At 35.5% G+C, this 21539-nt stretch overlaps 1 protein-coding gene across 1 annotated transcript; it reads left to right on the forward strand.

The window, feature by feature from the left end:
* Positions 5926-15087, forward strand: LOC109360864 (nucleolar MIF4G domain-containing protein 1). Its single transcript, XM_019606040.1, is given in 13 exon segments — positions 5926-6141; positions 6221-6318; positions 6806-7604; positions 7692-7759; positions 8830-8912; positions 9308-9407; positions 9559-9644; positions 9736-9818; positions 10443-10570; positions 10656-10757; positions 12055-12414; positions 12416-12556; positions 14547-15087. Coding segments are annotated over 13 exon segments (2436 nt in total). The 5' UTR covers positions 5926-6137; the 3' UTR covers positions 14931-15087.

A 21539-nucleotide genomic window follows, 5' to 3' on the forward strand; every position in this document is an offset into this window, starting at 1 on the left:
GTGTCCAATCGAGAGATCAAGAGAATTTTGGAAAAAATAGTGTCAACCACATGGAAGGATTGGTCTCTTCGATTGGATGATGCACTATGGGCCTATGGGACAACATTCAAAGCACCCACTAGATTATCCTCATTTCAGCTGGTATATGGGAAGGCTTGTCAGTTGCACGTAGAGATTGAGCATAAAGCATTCTAGGCCCTCAAGTTTTTCAATTTGGACCCAAAGTAGTAGGTGACCAAAGGAAACTTCAGTTGCAACATTTGGAGGAGATGAGGCTCACTGCATATGAATCTTCCAAATTATATAAAGAGAAGGTCAAGCTGTATCATAACCAGAGGATCCATCAAAAAGACTTCCGGGTGCGTCAGAGTATGATGCTGTTCAACACCCGGATTAAGTTATTTCCGGGCAAACTGAGGTCTAAATGGTCAGGACCCTTCCTAATTAAGGAAGTTAAATCACATGGAGTGATCGAATTGCAAGACCCAACATCTCAGAGAAGTTGGATAGTCAATGGCTAAAGGGCGAAACCTTACTTGGGTGGTGACGTCGAGTGGCTCACCACAATCATCAACTTATAAGATGCATAACAAAATAGGCGTAGAGCTAATAACGTTAAACCAGCGCTAACTGGAAGGCAATCCTACTTTATGTTTTTTTTCTTCTGTTACTTAGGTTATAATCAGTGTGAAAAAGAAATAAAAAAGAAAAAGAAAAGAGGAATAGATGAGCAATTCTAGCCCACGCGAGGAAGGTGACCTTTCAATCAAAGGTCCCTTGCTCAAGCGAGGAAGGTAACCTTCCAGTACCAGGTCCCTCGCTCAGGCGAGGCAGTCCTCGCTCAAGCGCCAATAAATCTGTTGCTTTCTATTTGCTTCCCACCCAAGCGAGAGTCCATCGCCCAGGCGAGGATGACAGACCCTTCATATTCCGAGTGGCTCACCCAAGCGAGAGTCCCTCGCCCGGGTGAGAGGGCACGAGTTTCCTTTTAGAAAGGGGGTTGTGGGGTTCATTCCCTCACATCCCCATTACAAAGAAACAAAAGAAAACCCTTGCTTGCACCCTGTCGAAGATTTTGAATCACATTTGTTGCATTATCTAGTTCACAACCTCCAACAAGCATCATGAGCGGATTGTAAGTGCAATTTTTATCTCATTATCATCTTACATGTGTGTTATGTTAAGTTTCAATGGTTTTAGGCACATTTAGGATAGATTAGGCGCTCTTAATGCTATGTTGTGGTCATTGTTTATTACATTGTGTTGTGGAACTATGAGTGTCATTGTTAAGATAATTTAGGTTTCTAAATGGGAAACCCTAGTTTGTTTCACAACTGTGACATTCATGCATGATTATAATGTTCACTGTGGTTGTTTGTGGTAATGTCATTGATTGTTGATTTGCTGTATTACATGAGAAAAAAGTCAGTTGCTCAAAAGAACCCCCCTCCTAAGAAGTTGAAAGGAGTATCAACTTCACATGGCCCCCTCAGAGTTTGATCGTGCTACATTCACAAAGAAAAGGAAATAGGAACGACCAAACCTCAACTGGGTTTTCATTCCTAAAAGAAGGGTCCAAATGAAAACGGATGAATACCCCATTTTCATAACACCCTTGACAGAGCTGAAATGGTGGGCATTGGCCACACCATTTGACAAGTTTGACCCAGACGTCGTTCGTGAATTCTATGCCAATGCCTACCCACTAGAAGGGGAAGAATTCGCATACAAGGCGTGGGTCAGGGGGAAGGCCATCCTATTTGATAGAGATACTATCAATGATCTGCTGAACAACCCATTTGAAGCACGAGAGGGAGACTTGTGCTAGTTTTATGATGCTGATGTCAATAGAGAGTTCACTAATGGACCCACTGCTGCACTATTGTGTGTGGCTGGAAGATCATACAACACCAACAATGATGGACAACCTCTCGGGATTTATAGGAAGCACATGACCACCCTAGCTTAGGTCTGGATGATCTTCTTGCTCCACGACGTGATTCCAAACAGTCACGTATCATCTATGCCCTTCTCTAATTGTTGTCTCATCTATGCATTCTTGAAGGGCTTGACGATTGATGTGGCTAAGATCATTGTTCGGGAGATATAAAAGACTGTAGTCCGGACTGGGAAGAATGGATCTTTGAAGTTTAATTTGGTGTGAAAATACAAGGTTTATTCCTTCTTGTGTGAGAGTTCTTCTCCTAACTTCTTGGCTGAACCAAGATTACATATTCTTATCAAGAACCACGTTCTTGTGGCGAATAGCACCCGGCTTATCAACATCCTTGTTGTGGCGCCTTCATCTCCATACCTTAACCATCTTCTTTTATCTCTACAATTTCCTTGCTGCCAAAACATATCCATAAAAAGCACCCATAAAACCGTGGGTTCAAGGACACCAAACAAGATAGATCATTGTAAACAAGGATCTCCTGAAGAGGTTCTCATCATATGTTCTCATGAAAATTCCAGGTAAAGTATTAAGTTTATTACATTTATATTAATAATTATTCTAATGTATACTTACAAGCGATGAAAAAGAATACTTGAGTTCAGATGAAGTTGATATGTCTGATGCTAATGATAATGAAGAATTCGACATATTAACTCTTGAATTTCTAAATTCACTTTCCACATCAGAACTTCCAAGGCATAAGTTCAAGCTGAAAGTAGGCACCCTGATTATGCTATTAAGGAATTTAGATCAGTCTGAAGGGTTATGTAACGGTACAAGGTTGGTGGTTACGAAGGTGGCTAATCATGTACTTGAGGCAAAGATAATGTCTGGAAAAAAAAACATTGGAAATATTACTTACATTCCTAGGTTATCAATGTCACCATCTCAATCACCATCCATATAATTGTGTCATACACTATGACAATCAACAACTCGCAAGGTCAATCACTAGAGTGTGTGGGGTTGTATTTACCTAGACCAGTATTCAGTCATGGTCAGTTGTATGTAGTTGTTTCAAGGGTACAGAGCAAAAAAGGATTGAAGATAATGATACATTACAAGGATGGTAAATCATTGAAGACAACGACAAATATCGTTTATAAAGAAGTTTTCCAAAATCTTTAACATATATTCTACAACTTATTTTACATTATGTTTGAAATATTTATTTTAACTAATTTTTTTTTAAAATAACAGATTCAATATCATATGACTGTACAACAGCTTTATATCAACAATCAAATATATACAAAGCAAGGTTTATGACTTAATATTTAGTCACATTCTACTGTTAAAAAACATCATGTTTCCTTTTTTTAACGGTACAGGTTCAATACCATTTCATTGTACCACCATCTTTACATTAGCAATGAATTACTACGAAACATGTTTTAGTAGGTATTCCTCAATCACATTTCATTTAACAAGTTATGTAATTACTATTTAATTAAATTCATGCAATACATATTATTACCCGTGTGAATGCACGAGTCTCCTACTAGTTACATGGTATGAGAAAGTCTTGACTGCCTAGTGAATCCCTACTTTTATCACACAAGCTCACACATGAGTTCCATTAATGATTGCTCCCACATTCTCATTCTTTTATGTGGAGATGTTTTGCTATAATGAAGGATGAAGATGATGTCCTCTCTTATCCTTTTTGTTTTATGTTACTCTTCGTCCTTTTTGTTTTAGTTTCCTTCACTCTTCACCTTCTCTCTCGAGTCTCAAAGGTCCCTCCTTTTACAATAAGTCACATTGGTGGCAATTTATATAGGGAGTTACAAGGAGTAAATAAAAATGAATGAGAGATGTCTCTTTCTTTCTCTTTTCACAAACCACATCCATTTTTATTCCAACCTTCTTCAGCTTCATTTGCCACATTTCCTCTTCTTTTATGTTTCATTCTTGTTTCAGTTTTTCTTCATGTACTAAACGTCTCTCTTTTTCCATTCTTAATATTGGAAAAGCATGCACGTTTTTTAAGTGCACATTCGTTCCACTTTCCTTTTTTTCTTTAGCTATTTTGTCTTGTAACCTCCCTAGTATGTAGGAATTTTATATAAAAAAGGTAACAACTAAAAGTTTCAAAAGATTTTATTAATGATTTTTAACATAATTAAAATAAAACTATCAATAAACAAAGGTTCTCTAACTCCTGATTAAAAATCTAACAGTTAGGATATAAAGTTGGTTATGTGACATCTAAAAATTTGTTCTTTTTAATTATTTTTGTTGTTTTTGAAACTTTTATATTTTTTTCATATATTGGCTGGACAAAATTGAGTGTTCGCGATATGTTGCTTAAAAGGATGGAGAATGTAACTTTATAAGAATAATTTGGAGAATTAGAGCAATTTTTTAAATTTAGTGTCTTTAGAATTTTCATATGTAAATATGAAATGGATTCCTTTCCTTTGAATGTGTGAGGGGTTACTATTTTTTTAAATATTTAATTTAAAAAAAATAAAATCTGGACTATTGAAACATTACTTTTGTCATGTGTTATAATATTAGGTATGCACTACCCTCACCGCCCTCTCCATTACTGGAAGGAGCTAGACTCGTGTAAATATAGGGATGGAAATGAGTATCTAGACTTATGAGTACCTGCCACTAATATCTACAACGGAATGAGTCCATATTTTTAGACTCGTTGATAGTTGAAATCGAAGATTTTGAAACACATTATTTAAAGAACCCTAATCTCGATGATGATGTATCCATTCTGGTGGATAAATAGTCTCACAATTTCTATATCTATATTATATATACACACTAACATAACTAAACATATTTTTGTCATAATTATGATATTATATTATTAAGTAGTGATGTTATGTTTATTAATTCATAGTGATATAATATTGATGGAGAGATCATAAGCGTTTGATAAGTTTTATTGTCTTATTTTAAAATATATTTTTTGTAAAATGATTTATATATAAGTAACCATTTAAAGTTATATACTTTTACTTTAATTATATTTTTTGTAAAATCATTTATATTTAAGTAACAATTTAAAGTTATATACTTGCACTTTAATTATATTTTGTAATTATTATTATTATTATTATTATTATTATTTTAATTGTTTGAAATAACACATGTGTTTATAGGAAACATGTGTACAAATTATTAGTTTTTTGTAATTTTTAAATATTTTCTGAATTTCTAGGTACCCAATGACTCATAGGTAGTAGACTTAGTGGGTACCAGTACGAGTTTAGGGTAGGTCTAGATAATACATTATCTGATTCATCCAGACTCATTGTCATCTCCATGTACATAGAATCCTCGATAATTAAAAAAAGAGTAAATTATACTAACACCCCTAAATTTAGTAAAATTGCACAAATCAACTCTCCATTTTCTATACCTACACAAACCCCTAATTTATATACATATATGAGACTCATCATCCCTATATGAGAAATAAGTTTAACCTTTTAAACAAAAAATGTGATAAGTGCAATTAAGTTAAACAAAATATGATATACCGTTGAGACAAGTCCAAATAATATAGGGTTAATGTATTTTCATTATTTTCTGTTCGTTATAAGATGCACCTATAATTGTAAGATGATATTGTTTAAATTACTCTTGTACCATATTGTAATGAATCAAAAACAATGAAAAGATTGATCCTATACTATTTGACCTTGTCTTCACAATATATAAGATTTTGTTAAACTGAATTACACCTATCACCATTTTTTTTTTTTTTGCTTAAAAATATATATTTAATTATCTACAATATATCATGTAAATTAGGGCTTGTGTAAGCTTAGAAAAAGGATAAGTGATTTATATAGCTTTTAAAATAAGAGAATGTGAATAATTTACTCTAAGAAACAAAGGAGAGTAATAATCCTTAATAAACTCAATCCATCCCAAGCCAATCTAAATCTACAAAGTGTAATTTTAAATACCCGACCGACCTAAAGCCTACCCGACCCGATTAGGTATCCGATCCAGTTACATGTTTCCGATTTCCCATTAACACAACAACCCAATTCCTTATTTCTTCTAAACCCTCTGCCGTTGCTGCACCTCGCTTCCCCGCCGCATCACCCCACCACCCCACCATAACGCGGAGGCGCCTTCCCGAAACGCCCATTGCAATCGGACATAGCTCATAGTTGAATTGTTTTGTGAACTTCAACTGCGAAGCATGGGTAACTTAAACTCTTAAAAAGAACGTTAATTCTCACTCTTGTATTGAATTTTAGTAACATTTATGTTCTTGTGTTGCAGAGAAGGAACAAACAGTTGACAAATCACGCAGAGAACGGAGGAAGGAATCTCGTTTGGCTAAGAATGCTTCCAAACACCAATCCTGGCTCCATCACCAGGTATCTTACTGCATTTTTTCTGTACTAATTTTGAAGGAAAAATTCCATTTTTTCTTTTTATTATGGGCATGATTGTTTAGGCTTAAAAAAGTGATTTTGAGAAAGTGGGTTTTTAAAAAGCTGATTTTTGAGGAAAATACACAGCTTCTCAAAAAAGCTGAATTTCAGCTTTGTTGTTAAAAAAGGTGGCCCAGTGCTTCAGCTAGTGGGACTTGGGGAGGGTAAATGTATGCAATGTTACCTTCGTAGACGTGTGTGCAAGTGATAAAAGTGATTTTTTTATCAAAATAATCACTATTTTTTGTGGAAAAAAAATGAAACAAAGTAGCACTAAATAAGCTAATCCAAGTGCATGGTCTGTGCTCATTGCTATACTTAAGCTAATCCAAGTGCATGGTCTGTGCTCATTGCTATACTTATTATTGTTCAATTTTATTTGTGTCTTGTTTTCTCACTAGAGCAATGTATTTTTTATTTTTGTCTATAGAAATCTAGATCATCGAAAACAAGTACCAGTAATTCAGATTCAAAAACTATAACCAAATTGGACAAATCAATTACTCCTACTCCTAAGGAAACAGAAACTGTGAAATCAGAACCTAACACTAGGAAACATGAGAAAATTAAAGAACGTCCCATGTCAGACGAGACTTCTGGCCCTGTTGCAAAGAAAATGAAAAAAGTGAAGAAGGGTTCTCGGAAAAGTTCTGAGAAGACAAGGGCCAAAGAGTTATATGAGCCAGAAGTTTCTGTAGCTGCCATGAAGGATCTAGAATTGGAAAGAAAACTTTCCAAGAAGCTCAAGTTGAAGGAAGGGAGATTGAGGGGAGTGGATGATGGGCTGGGCATGTTACTCGAAGGAATGTCATCTTATACTGAGTTTATCGGTGATGAGGAGGTTCCTGGTTCTAGTGAATTACCCTTGAAGAAGAAATCAAAAAAGAGCACATCGAGTAAGAAACTTAAGAAGAACATGTTGTCAAAGGAAGGGATGGAGGCAGAGTCAGTTGGTGGAATATCGGGAGCAGATGATGCTTCTAATGAAGATGGAGCATCAAAAGAAGTTCCTAATGGTACAGCTTCAAGGACGAAGAATAAGAAAAGAAAGTTGTTGGACCAACAGCAAGAAGGTGATGTGGAATCCTGTGAAATGGATGTGGCATCAGAGGATGTTCCTGCTGAAGTTCCGGTAAAGAAAGCGAAAGAAAAATATATAGCACCTCACTTGAGAGCACGTGCTGGTAATGAACCTGAAGAGCATACTCAAATTCGAAGACGTGTACGGGGTAAAGACGATATACTTTTTATTTTATTTTTTACTTTGAAGTTCTACACCACTGATTGCTTTTCTTTAACTTGAACTTGTTCTTCAGGTCTCCTTAACAGGCTTTCTGAATCTAATGTTGAATCAATCACTGGAGAATTGTCCTTGATCTTTCAGGTATGCAACTCCTACAGTTGTTTTTTCTAAAGTAATATTATCTCATTTTGAGATGGATAAAAGAAGAGGTCAACAAGAGATTATAAACTGTCATAAGAATTCTTACAATTTGTCTTTCTTTTTCGTTCCAACTAATGCTCTGTTCAAACAATAAAAAGGTTATTGTATGTGTAATCTGTGGCTAGTATTGAAAATATAGTTCAACCTTGAAGAAGCAGTATGGTCTACTTTGCTTTTCCAATTTAATTTCTTTTTTGTGGTAATGTGATAAGCACTGGTATCTAGAAATAGGGAAAATTAAGAAGAAAATAGAATGAATATTGCCCCTAACACAGAATCAACGAGATTCTGTTAGGGTTCTATGAATTTTATTGAGAATAGAGAGAATTACAATGAAGAAGATGAATAGAACACTTCTAGGATTCCACAACCCTAATCCTTCTCTGATTTCCTAAATCAGAATGGTTATTTCTTAACTGCCTAACTACCCAGCCCACACTTTCTATTTATAGACTTCCTAACCGAATTAACTACCTAGGGGTAAAGAAGGGATTTTGCTATTTACTTAGCCAAACTTTCCTCTTCCCTCTCCTATACACATTTTTAATCACAGGCCTATTCTTTCTATTCCTATCATAATGGGTCAAAACTTCATGTAACTCTAGCATGGAGGTCAGAGTTCTCTTGAGAAAAAAATTGATCTCTTATGAATTATGATAAGTTTTGTAGAGATTTAAAAAAGAAAAGTCATGGTGATCTTCTCTTTGTAAAGAATGGTGTCCATTGTAAAATATTTTGTGCTGCCACTCTTTATGATATTTAAAATACAAATTGAACCATATAGTGTCATATTGATAAATGGAAACCTCTGGTGCATTTACTATTTACAGTGTCCAATTGCTTGACTTGTGGACTTGAGACTTGACATATTTATATGTCAGGTTTCAGTTTTTGGCATATATCTATGTTTCTGAAGTTTTATTTCTTCTGACTAATCGTTCTATGAAACCAAAGCACTTGTGGTCTTCTGTAATTTTAACCATTACTTTTTTGGTTTAATCCCTTTGCAGTCTGTTGTTCGTAGTGTGGCATCACAGATTATTTCTGAGGAGATTTTAGCATCCTGTGCTGGTGGACCCCGTGGCAATGAACAGTTATGTATTCTTTGCCTTCCTATTTTAGCTTACCTCCCTAGTCAATTTGCTAAATAGTAAAGATTTGATTTTTTGTTTTTTATATTGGAAACAATTTGTTGTGTGCCATTGTTTTGTAAGGGAGTTTGTAAAATAAATGGGCATATTCAACCATATTTAATTGTAACTTCAAATTAAGTGATAAGATATGGTTTAGCCATTCAAAATATTGTATTGGGATTCAGTGAACTTTAATTGTAAGCTTAGATGCAGAACCTGGAATAGTCAAGATTGATTACATAGGAAAAAGAAGGAACAGACTGAAGGATATTTAATTCTAAATTTTGCTCGTGTATAGCTTTCTGGTCATTTATGTTGCTGTTTTCGGTGTATCTGACAATTTTTTCATGTGAAGGTATGCTGCTGTTTTTGCTGCATTTGTTGCAGGGATGGCATGTACGGTTGGTGTTGACTTCAGTGCAAAGTTTATGGTCTCCTTTGCCAAATGCTTTGAGGTATAGTCGGACGAATAGATAAATGTCAGCTCTGCTTATGTGGTTATTGTCTGTTGCCTTTTCCATCTAAGTTTCTTCTCCAGATCACCCTATACCTCACATTGTAGTGTTTAAAGATTACAAATAATATCTTCATATATCTTCTCTCCAGGATGAGTACGATAAAGAAGACAGTCTCTCCTTGCGGAATCTTACTCTTCTCTTCTCGTATTTATGCATATTTGGAGTCTGTTCTAGGTAAACTGTACTACACCATGCAATTTGTTATGGCATAGTATAACTTATTAAATATAATATTCTAATAAATATCTCCTGAAATGCTTCACAGCGATTTAATATTTGACTTTCTAATCATGCTGAGCAAAGGTTTAACCGAGGTAGATGTCTCTGTCATTTTGACAGTGTTACAATGTAAGTTTTTTGTCTCTTTAATTCTGTGTTCGTACTTTGGTTTGTGTTAAATTCTATTTAGAACTGCTGGGGGTGAAAACTGTAGAGTTTATACAACGATTCCTTACCAATCATCTTTTCTTACTAGTGTCATCATATGCATAAGCAATGTAAGGAAGTCCCACACCAAAGGGATTACTGATGAAATGGACTTTTTCCTTGTTTGACGTTTTTTTCCCTTGCAGAAGGCATTTTATACTACGATATAGATCAAATGCCCATTTAAGTCTCTCATGTTTTTCAACTTACCAATTTGGTCCCTCAAAGATTAAAAAACCAAAAATGGTCACAAAAAATTTCAAATGTGAGTCAAATTAGTCCCTTTTAAGGTCAAATTAGTCCCTATCAGGTGTTGTAAAACATGCTAAAAAGGACTAATTTGACCCACATTTGAAATTTTTAGGGACCATTTTGGGTTTTTTCAATTTTTGAGGGACCAAATTGGTAAGATCGAAAAATATGAGGACTGAAATGTGTATTTACTCTATTATATAGTAGAATGGGTGTACTACTCTAAATAACTGATGGGAACTTACTCATCACTGAACCATCTCTGACATTGTTTTATTGTATTTGTCTGAATAGGCTGTGGGATGACAATTAGGGCTGATGATCCCACTTCCATGAAAAATTTTATTGTTAGTGTTCAGAACAAGGCAAATGAGTTGAAGGCTTCTGCTGGAGATGACCATGAAAAGAAAAATAGTAAACGAGTGAGTACGCTATGTTCTCTTAACGGAAAGTGCCTCAAAATTTTCTGCACATTGTTCAGCACTGATTCTTTGGTAAAACTTGTAGATGGGTTTCATGCTTGAAACTATATATGACATCAAGAACAACAAGAAAAAGGCAAAAGAGGATCCTGCACATCATACTCGGATTAAAAAGTGGTTACAGAAGGTTTCATTCTCTAATTTGTCATGTTATATTCCATTATAATTTCTTTTCAAAATAAAATAAATTCCTGAATTAGAAAAAGTATACTCAGGTGGAAAGAAGACACTCATAACTCATAAGGACAAAAACAAAATATATTAAATTATGTGTAACTGTTAAGGTTTAATTTTGTCATTTTTTGGCCATCGATATGCATGCTTAGTTTAATTAGTTTTTATGGATGAGCTTACTTGCTCTTATTAGATTGGCATTCCTATCGCTGTGAGCACCCTTGTTGTGATGCTATGATTTATAAGACTAAATTTTGCATTTTTAGAATGATTCAAACATATTTAATTAAAGTCCAGATTCAGGTATTATAGTTTCTTCAGGCAGGAGGTAACCCTCTAATTTGATGGTTTTTAGATCTGTGTTCTAGTTCTTTTCTTGTTGAAGGCACTGGAGTTTAATTTTTCATATGATGTGGAGTAGTTATAAAACAGACTTCGGAAGTATTGTGTTTCTTGACTTTCTTCACAAAGTCAGCCACAATTTATTTGCTCTTTTTTTTAGAGGATTCATATTCTTATTTACTAAGTTTGACTTAACAACATCACCAAGGGCAAAACAGCCAACTTGTCCAACATTTTATCTTGTTTTGTTATTCAGCATATGTATTATGAAAATGATAATTCTTGTTTAAGATTGCTTTACATATTTCTTGTTTGCTATTCATTGGTAGTCATATACAACAACCAAGCCTTAACCCTAGTAGGTGGAGTCGGCTACATGGATCGAATGACATCATAGTGCTCTATCTTGAATTATGTTCATTGACAAAACATTGATCTAAATCTTTTTTAATTGTTTCACCTATGGTTTTTTGGCCTCCCTCTTCCTCTAGGACTTGGACTAACCTTCATTTGATCTACTCTCTTTACGATGACTTCTATTGGTCTCCTCCATACATTTCCAAACCACATAAGGCATGACTTTACCATCTTTTCTACAATAGGAGTTACTCCAATTATCTCCCCAATACATTTGTTTCTAATCCTATATTGTTTAGTGTGTTTACTCATTCAACACAATATTTTCATCTCTGCTTCATGGAGTTTATTCTCTTGTTGACATTTTATGGCTCAACATTATGTCCCATATAGTATAGGTTTTATACTCGTGCGATAAAACTTCCCCTTAAGCTTGAGTGATATATTTTTATCATATTTGACACCTGAAGCATTCTACAAATTTCATCCAACCCGCTTGAATCCTTTTTATCGTATGTTGTTCAAATTTTCAATTTACATTTTGTTTCCAGTTAAGAGTTGACGATATCATGCTTAGAGGGCTTAAGTGGAGCAAGTTACTTGATCCTGAGAAGAAGGGCCAGTGGTGGTTGTCTGGGGATGTCGTTTCTGCAACAGATAATGTTGAAGAAGTTGCTAACAGAATAGACAAAGATGTTGTTGAAACCCAAAGAATGCTGCAGCTTGCTGCTTCTCAAAGAATGAACACAGATTCCAGAAGGGCGATCTTTTGTATAATAATGAGCGGGGATGACTATATTGATGCATTTGAGAAGCTTTTAAGATTGGAATTACCAGGAAAGCAGGTTGGCATTTTTTTCCTGTTTATTAATGTTTTCCTTCAATTACGATGCCTTCCATCTTGTGATATATTTTATTAATCTACTACAGGACAGAGATATAATGCGGGTTCTTGTTGATTGTTGTTTGCAAGAGAAAGTTTTTAACAAGTATTATACTGTGCTAGCTACAAAGTTGTGTGAGCATGACAAAAACCATAAATTTACTCTACAGGTATTGTTTTTTCTCTCCTTGTTTTTCTCTTTACTTCAGAGGTGCATAACACAGAGATCTGTTGTTTATAGATACACCAGCCACCCCCAATCTCCTTTGATGTGTTTTGAGATAATGTGTTGAGATGAAATCTCATATGTTATTATGCTAATTCCAATATCCTAGAAACAATTAAACTGAATATTTCAGGTTTTTTTTGGTGAAAAATATTATATTAGTGGATAAGTTTCTTCTTTTTTCTTCTTGACATTACAGTTCATACTTCAATGTGTTATTATCTTTGTGGGAAACATCAATTGTAGTTTCTTTTGTTAATGCTTTCTTAAGCAAGATGAATTGTATTACCATACATGCATGTTTTCAAGCTTCATGAGGCCTTCTCATTGCATTGATAGATTTTTAGGTTGTGGTTTGGGCTCATGGCTCGAACTGTTTAGATTAAAAAAGTTGCAAATCTCATTACTATTTTTCAGAAGGCAGATAATAAGCTGCTCACAAAATGCATAACCACTTTTCATCCTTAAACTTATTTTTTTCTCAGTTTGCTCCTCAATCTTTTATTTCTCAATTTGTTCCTTCGACTTTGTTTCCGCTGTCAAGTTAGTTCCTTCATGTAATTTTTTGCTTATGTGATACGTTTAGAAAGAGACATGTGACACACGTAGACACATGGCACGACAAAGTGATACATGTGGGAAAAAATTAATGCAGGGACTGGCGTGATTACAAAAGCAAAGTTAAGGGACTGAAATGAGGGGAAAAGTTGAAAGACCAAATTGATAAAGTAAAATAAGTTAAGGGGCCAAATAACAGTTTTGCCTTTTTAAAAAGGCTTAGATATACTTTTGGTCCTCTATCTATTTACGAATGTTCAACTTGGTCCTTTATCTTTTTTTGATTTGTTTTGGTCCTTTATTTTAATTTTAAGGTTTAATTTGGTCTTCCCGTTATAACAACTTCTGTTTGGGTGGAATGTTCTTCCTTCTTCAGTTTTCCGGAAACTGAAAAATCCGCTGGAAAACAACATTCTCTCCCTTCTTCCTTCCTTACCCTTTAGTGCATCTGCTTCTTCTTTCTCATTGTACACAGTCCATGGCTATTACCTTCACTCCACCATAGAAGCTCCATAACTTGAATAATAGAAAAACAGAACCAAACATCTTCACCGGTCATCACCATAGCCAAAATTCTGTAACCCTCTGCCAGGCTCCACCATGGGGCACTGCTGAAGCAGGTCTGACAATCGCGGCTCTGAATTGCGAGTCCTGTTCTTCTAGTTCGAGACAGACCAGCCAAGGTGAACCACCACCTTTCGATCATGTTTTCCGGCAAGATTCCTTAAGTCTGGAGCTGCAGCTTGCGAATTCGGCTCCCTTCAAGTTATGGTCACATTTTCCAACAGCTCCACCTTGAGCCACCGCCACCTTCCATCTGTATAACCCACATCAGCGAGCTCGTCACCATATTTTCTGATCTATGTAGAATGAGAAAGCAGATGTAGTAGAAATGAAGAGAGATAATGGAGTTTTCTACTGATTTTCCATTTTCCTGCGCAAAAGCTCAGTTTCTGAAGAAGAAAGGAAGCATATTCACAGAATATTCCACTCAAACTACTTCTGGTGCAAAATTTCCTATTATGATGGAAGGACCAAATTGAATCTTAAAAAAATATCAAAAAAAGTTAAAGGACTAAATTGAACATTCGTAAAAAGTTTATGTACCAAAAGTATATTTAAGCCTTAAAAAAAATTAGAAGATTTTCTTACAACAATACATGAAAAAATTGTATTTGACATGCTTCAGTTACAGGAGTAAGATGTCAAGTTCTACTTCATTTTCTTCAATATAGTATATTGGTTTTGTCTTTAAATGCAGAATGTGGGAAGGAGTTCGGTAACTAAGTAAGAACCATGAGTTGAAAGTGGAATTTGAAATCCAGTTACATGTGTTTAGGTATCCCTCATAATTTTCCTATGCCTTTTGTTTGCAGTTTTGCTTGTGGGATCACTTTAAGCAGCTGGAGTCAATGCAGCTTATGAGGTCAATGCACCTTGCAAAATTTGTGGCTGAAATGCTTGCCTCATTTACCCTCTCCCTTGCAGTTTTGAAGACTCTGGATTTAGGTGATTACACCCTGTTAACACCAAGAAGGATTATGCATTTCCGCATGCTGTTCGAGGCTATTTTCGAGTATCCCGATAGCATGGTGTGGAATATGTTCACTCGAGCAGCAGTGACCCCAGAACTCGAAAGTCTTCGAGAAGGCATCGATTTTTTTGTTAAAGAGTACATTTTGAAAACCAATAAAGCTCTAACTAAAAAATTTAAGTTGGCAAAAAAAGCCCTTAATAATGTGGAAGGAGTGCTGATGTGAGGCAAATTGCTAGTTATTCCCAATTTTGTAGCTTATTGCAGTACCAAAAATTGTATTTTAAATCAATCTTCTGGATATCTTTGTATTTCGTGCTTTTTCTCTACACTAAAAGTGAACTCATTTCTTCTGAGCAGTGAATATTTATAACTATCTTGTAGAAGTCCTTCAGACAATCTTATAATACAAAGGTTAATGTACTATTTTGATGACCGATGCAGTGCCATTGATTGTGTTTCTAGAGTGGAAGTGTGGCAGTTTAACAAATGGTTATGAAACTTGTTATAGTTGCTTCAATTATTTGATAGAGGAAGTACTTTAGATTAAATCATCATTTACTCTTCATAATATTTTATCATTCACTATTTATACTTAATTACCATTCAATCTTAAGAATAATTCAAATGAATGTTGGATAATATAGTAATTATGTATAAATTTTTATATTGATAATGCATAAATATTGAACTTTCATTCTATGAAACTTCAGTCAACAAGATATGCTTATGTTTATGTAACGATTGTTTGTGAATTATTGAAGAGTGGAAGCTGCAAAAAATCAGTCACCATGGCACTTTCAATCAACTTCTAGTTGGAAGGAAATTCGAGCCAAGGTGGAGATTGTTAGATGCCTCTCATTGCTATGCCTTAAAAGAATTTTATGACAATTTTATGGCTCTCTTTAAGGGCATTTTATGTCACTTTTATGGTTTTGTTTCCAAGCATCCAATGCTTCATATCCAAGATACCAAGACTTTGCTTGCCTATAAAAGGACACATATAGAGAGCTTCAAAATCATCTTCACAACACACAACATCTCTTTCATTTACACATATATTGTGAGTGCATTCTTGGTGAGAATTCTTGTTCCATTTGAGAGAGTATTTGTGAGAAAAAATATTGTCATTTGTCCTCATCATTGTAAGAGGATTTCTTGTACTCTTCTTTTTTACATAGTGGAATTTTGCTCTTGATCGCCCGTGGTTTTTTCCTCTCACACTGAGGGGTTTTCCACGTTAAATCTTGTGTGTTATTTTCTTTATCCTTTACTTGCTTCTCTTTTGTTCTCAATTAATTCAATCATGTGTTTCCGTATTGTGCTCTGGAAGCATTTAATAGTATCTTCAACTTATAAATGAAGAAACAAACATTCCCTTCACTCAAACATTATTAGAAGCATTTGATAGTATTATCTCAACTTAATGCTTTTAAGTTAAAAATATATTTATTAAATATTTTTTGATCAATTATAACTAATGACACATAGAATAATACATATTATGGAATAGAAAATATGTTGATAGTTGAGAGGCACAAAATGAAATGCCACTGTGGAATTGTAGACTAAAAGAAAACAATAATTATCATAAATATTTTACTTTAATTTAATTTGACAACACTATCGTGCCTAGACTAGAAGGGGATTAGTATGATTTCCCCACCTACAATTAGTGACAGAAATTATTTCATCAACCATACATAAAGAAATTATTTCATCAACCATACATATAGTGTGTCTGATCTTTTATTTCATTTTCAATTTAATGTTACACATTTTCTTCTAAATTAAAAAGTTAAATTTAGATTTAGATGTGTCTTTTAACTAACTAAGAATATTATCTTTCATTTAATTCTATTAATTTTCCTGTTAGTCGTTTTTGTTTCTTTGATTTTGCATATTAGAAAGTTCAATTAAAATGATTTTAGAGTAAAAAATTGACATTTTTGTAAGAATTTTTAGCATATGAAGATCGTACACTTAATCTCGGCCAAATAATGAGTCGAGGTTGAAAGGCACAGTACAACACGTTTGTGTAGATAGATAATGAAATATATTCTGGTATAAAGAGATAAGTTAGGTTATATCTACTGAAAGAACAAATATAATATTTAATGAAAGAATAAATAAGAAAAATGTCAATTTATCTTGTGATATGAGTATATACAGAATATGTATAGTGTGAAAGCATTACATCTGTTAAGTAACCTTCACAGATTTGGAATACAAGGGTGATAAAGAATTACTAGGTTATATGATAAATCCCCACAACACTATCATCCACAAAAGCAAGAGATATGATCCTTCAAGTTCTTCAAATAAGCTTCTCAAGTTTGGACGCTGCAACATTGCTCATACTTATTTTCAGAATATGTGAAGAGTAGGCAATGCTTTCAATATTACACTTTCTGGGTTTACAACAATAATAGATTTCGGGTTGTGATATAGGGATTTGAGGATGTAAGGTTATAGCCATTGGATGAGGCAATATTGTTATAACCATTGGATGCTATTGAGACATGAGTAGGATGACAACATGGAACTTAATTGCCCACATGTGATTGATTTTATATTATTGTCACTAGCGTGTCGACCGACATTTCGTGCCGGCCGACCCGCATTCTTATTTTTTGATAAAAGTGTATAAGTATAAAAAATAAAACATATAAGTTCAATAGAAAATGTAAATTTAAGAATATAAGATGTAATAATTGATATGATATACACAAAACTTTTATAAATTTCTCATTCATCTAATAATTATTATTGAGTTGTTGGATATATTTTTTCATGTGTTATTGTTTTATTTTTGGGTTGAGAAAGAGAGAAGATAAAAAAGAATGTGTGGATGAGTAATAATGTATTAATGAAAAAATGAAATCAAAATGTGGAAGTTTCCATTTATCAAGGAGAGATGTTAAAAATGATAAAAATGGAATTTAAAAATTATACCATTCATGGTGGTTATTACTTGTTTTGGCTTTATTAATAGTATAAATATTACGTTAGGATCCATTGACTTAACTCGAGAGTTTCAACTACCACGGACACCACATCTTGAATTAAATCTTAAGGTAATGGTTTTATGAGCAAAACTCTTATCTACCATTAATTTATACCATTCTCTATGCTAGAGTTATAATAAATTGACAGCTAAATTAAAATTGCCACTTCATATTTAGTATAGACAACGATGTCAGTTTATCTCAGCCACAATCCCTTCCATGTATAATTGCCTCATATGCTCTTCTCCTTCACAAATATATCAACAAGAATTAAAGTAAAGACTTTCTGATTCTGATAGGTACCAGAATAGAAGAAAGAAAATGAAACCACAATTAGAAAGGAAAACCGTAATGTGTAGTATATAAGTTCACTGACAGTGTTGCAACAGTACAATGGAAATTGCATAGCAGTAAGTGCAAAAGAGAAAATACAAGTAATATGAGAAATATTCGCTTAATTCCAGAGATAGTGCCCACTGTCCTTTCTTCACCCAAATTATTGCCTACTCATTCCCCCTGCCTCCTACTCCTCATATTCACCCCTCTCTGATTTCGAGAATTGATCTCCCATTCTCTGTCAGCCACATGTTCAGTTGGTTAGGGACATGTGCAACCAACTCTTTGCCTCTTGTTCCCACTTTACCCTGTGCATCTTTTCTTTTTCTCTAGTAAACCTTCTTAATTGAGGGCCCATTAATACCCGCCCCAACGAGCAATACCTTGTCCTCAAGGTGGAAAACAGGAAAAGTTGACCATAATAACTCGAAATCCTCCCAAGTATTATCAGCCAACATCTGTTCGGGAACAACCAATAATTCCCAATCCTCCGTTAACCATGTTGGAAATTGTTGACAGGAGACACTAGTAGAAGGTGTTGTTTTGAGTTGAGACACGTGGAAAATGGGGTGCACCCGTGAGTAAGCCAACAACTGCAATCTATAGGCCACATTTCCTATTTTTTCCAACACTGTAAAAGGGCCATAAAAACGGGGACTTAACTTCTCATTGAGCTTTTGCGTTAATGAACGAAGTTTGTAAGGTTGAGCCTTTAGAAACACCAAATCTCCCACTTGAAACTCTACTTCTCTTCGTTTCTTATCGACTTGGGTTCGCATACGATGTTGAGCCTTAGCTAGCTTTGCCTTGAGTTCTTCAAGGATGCTATCTCTTTCCCGGAGCAAACTGTCCATATAAGCCATAATAGTGTTGTCCTTTCTAAAAGGAATAATTGAAGGTGGGTCTCTACCATACAAAGCCTTTAAAGGAGACATATGCGTGGAAGCATTGTAGGAGCAATTAAACCATAACTCAGCCCAAGCCAACCATTTTATCCATTGTTTAGGGTTCTCATTCACAAAGCAACATAAGTAAGTTTCCAGTGTTCTATTAATAACTTCCGTCTGGCCATCGGTTTGTGGGTGATATGTCGAACTGAAATGTAGCTTAGTGTCGGCCAAACGAAATAATTCCTTCCAAAACATACTTATAAAAACACGATCACGATCAGAAACAATCGAGATAGGGAAACCATGCAACCGAATAACCTCCTTGACAAATGCTTGGTCCACCTCCTTAGAAGTATACGGATGATGTAATGGGATGAAATGAGCATACTTACTGAGACGATCTACCACCACCAAAATCGTGTCTGCCCCATTGGACTTTGGTAACCCTCCAATAAAATTCACCGAGACGTCCTCCCAAACCTGGTTAGGAATGGGAAGAGGTTGAATGAGTCTGTCTGGTCGCAATGCTTGAAATTTGTTGCGTTGGTAGGTGACACAATCTGCCACAAACCTCTCTATGTCCCGACGCATGCATGTCCAATGAAAAACCATAGCCAAACACTTATACATCCTTGTCACCCCGGAATGACCACCCCATGGGGAAGCATGAAACTCGGTAAGTAGAAGAGGAATACAATCTAATTTGCTAGGTAACACCAATTGCCCCTTGTACCATAAACATCCTTTTGCTACCGTATACGTCGGATGAGAGTTGGGGTCCTGGACCACCTCCTGCATAATCTCCTGCAGTTGTGAGTCGTTCAAACATTCGTCAGCCAACTCCATCAAGTCCATGTTAGTCACCATTGTAACCGACTTACAATCCATCACCCGTGATAAGGCATCAGCCACCCTATTTTCTGATCTGATTTGTATTGAATTTCAAAGTCATAACCCAACAGCTTGGTGACCCATTTCAGTTGATCTCCTCCTAACACCCGTTGATCCAGCAAAAATTTCAAACTTTTCTAGTCGGTGCGAATAATGAAATGGTGCCCTAACAAGTATTGTCACCATTTTTGGATTGCGGACACTATCCCCATCAGTTCTCGTTCATACACCGATTTTAATCTTACCCTTTCCGACAAACTTGGCAAACAAATGCATGGGGCCATCCCTGCTACATAAGGACAACATCGATTCCATACCCCGAAGCATATGATTCAATCTCAAACGGAATATTGAAATAGGCAAGGCTAGAGTGGGCAAGTTTACCATCGACGCCTTCAGTTCCTCGAACGCCCCCTGAGCTTCTGGTGACGATTGGAACTTGTTTTTCTTCAAAAGTTGTATCAGTGGTCGAGCAATCACTCCATAATGTTTTACAAACTGCCGATAATACCCCGTGAGACCCAAAAATCCCTGCAACTCGTGAATGTCTTTAGGAGATGGCCATTGAGACATTACTGAAATTTTGCCCGGGTTAGCTTGGATCCCCTTGCCATAAATGAGGTGCCCCAAATACTCCAATTGTCCTGCCCCAAAACAACACTTTTTGAAATTGACCCATAGTACATGATCATAGAGAATTTGAAAAACAACCCACAAATGCTCACAATGTGATCTCATGTCCCGACTATAGACAAGGATATCATCAAAAGATACTAACACAAATTTCTGCACATATGGCTTGAACACATCATTCATCAGTGCTTGAAACGTTGAAGGAGCATTAGTAAGCCCAAACGACATTACCACATACTCATAATGCCCTTCATGAGTGCGAAAAGCGGTTTTCAGTATGTCTTCTTCCTTCATTTGAATCTGATAGTATCCTGCCTTCAAATCAAGCTTAGAAAAAAGTGTAGCTCCCCCCAACTCATCCAGCAATTCTTCAATTATAGGGATTGGGAACTTGTTGGGTACAGTAATCTTATTGAGAGCCCTATAATCAACGCAGAACCTCCAGCCCCCATCTTTTTTTCTCACTAAAATCAAAGGACTTGAAAAAGGACTCACACTTGGTCTCATCATTCCTGCCTCCAACATTTCTCTCACAAACTTCTCAATCTCTTCTTTGTAGCTATAGTGATGTCTATATGGGCGAATATGTGGAATTTCAGCTCCTTCCTTCAATACAATAGCATGGTCATACGTTCTGGTCGGTGGCAGTCCCTTGTGCTCTTAAAAAATATCCTCAAATTCTTCAATAATCGGCTGGATGCTAGTGGGACTTGTTTCTACCAGAGCGCACAACACACTCATCATTGCGAACTCAACATAGAAAGCTTCTGTTTCATTACACATCTCCTTCATAACTGCCTTCATGGATGCCACAGTTCTAGATAATTCTAGATCACCCCTTACTTCGATTATCTTCTCATTCTCTTGAATTTCCAGCAAGTACCTTCCCAAATCAACACTAGATTTTCCCAAACTCTTCAACCATTCGAACCCCATAATGACATCCACTCCTACCAATTCGAATAGATAAAAATCTTGGATGACCTTCAAAGTGGGGAGTTGTAATTCCACACCTCTACAAACTCCTTGGCTTCTGAGACGTTGCCCATTCCCCACCTCTACAAAGTACCCTTGTGT

Source organism: Lupinus angustifolius, chromosome LG11 (genome assembly GCF_001865875.1).
Source record: "Lupinus angustifolius cultivar Tanjil chromosome LG11, LupAngTanjil_v1.0, whole genome shotgun sequence".
Taxonomy (NCBI): Eukaryota; Viridiplantae; Streptophyta; class Magnoliopsida; order Fabales; family Fabaceae; genus Lupinus; species Lupinus angustifolius.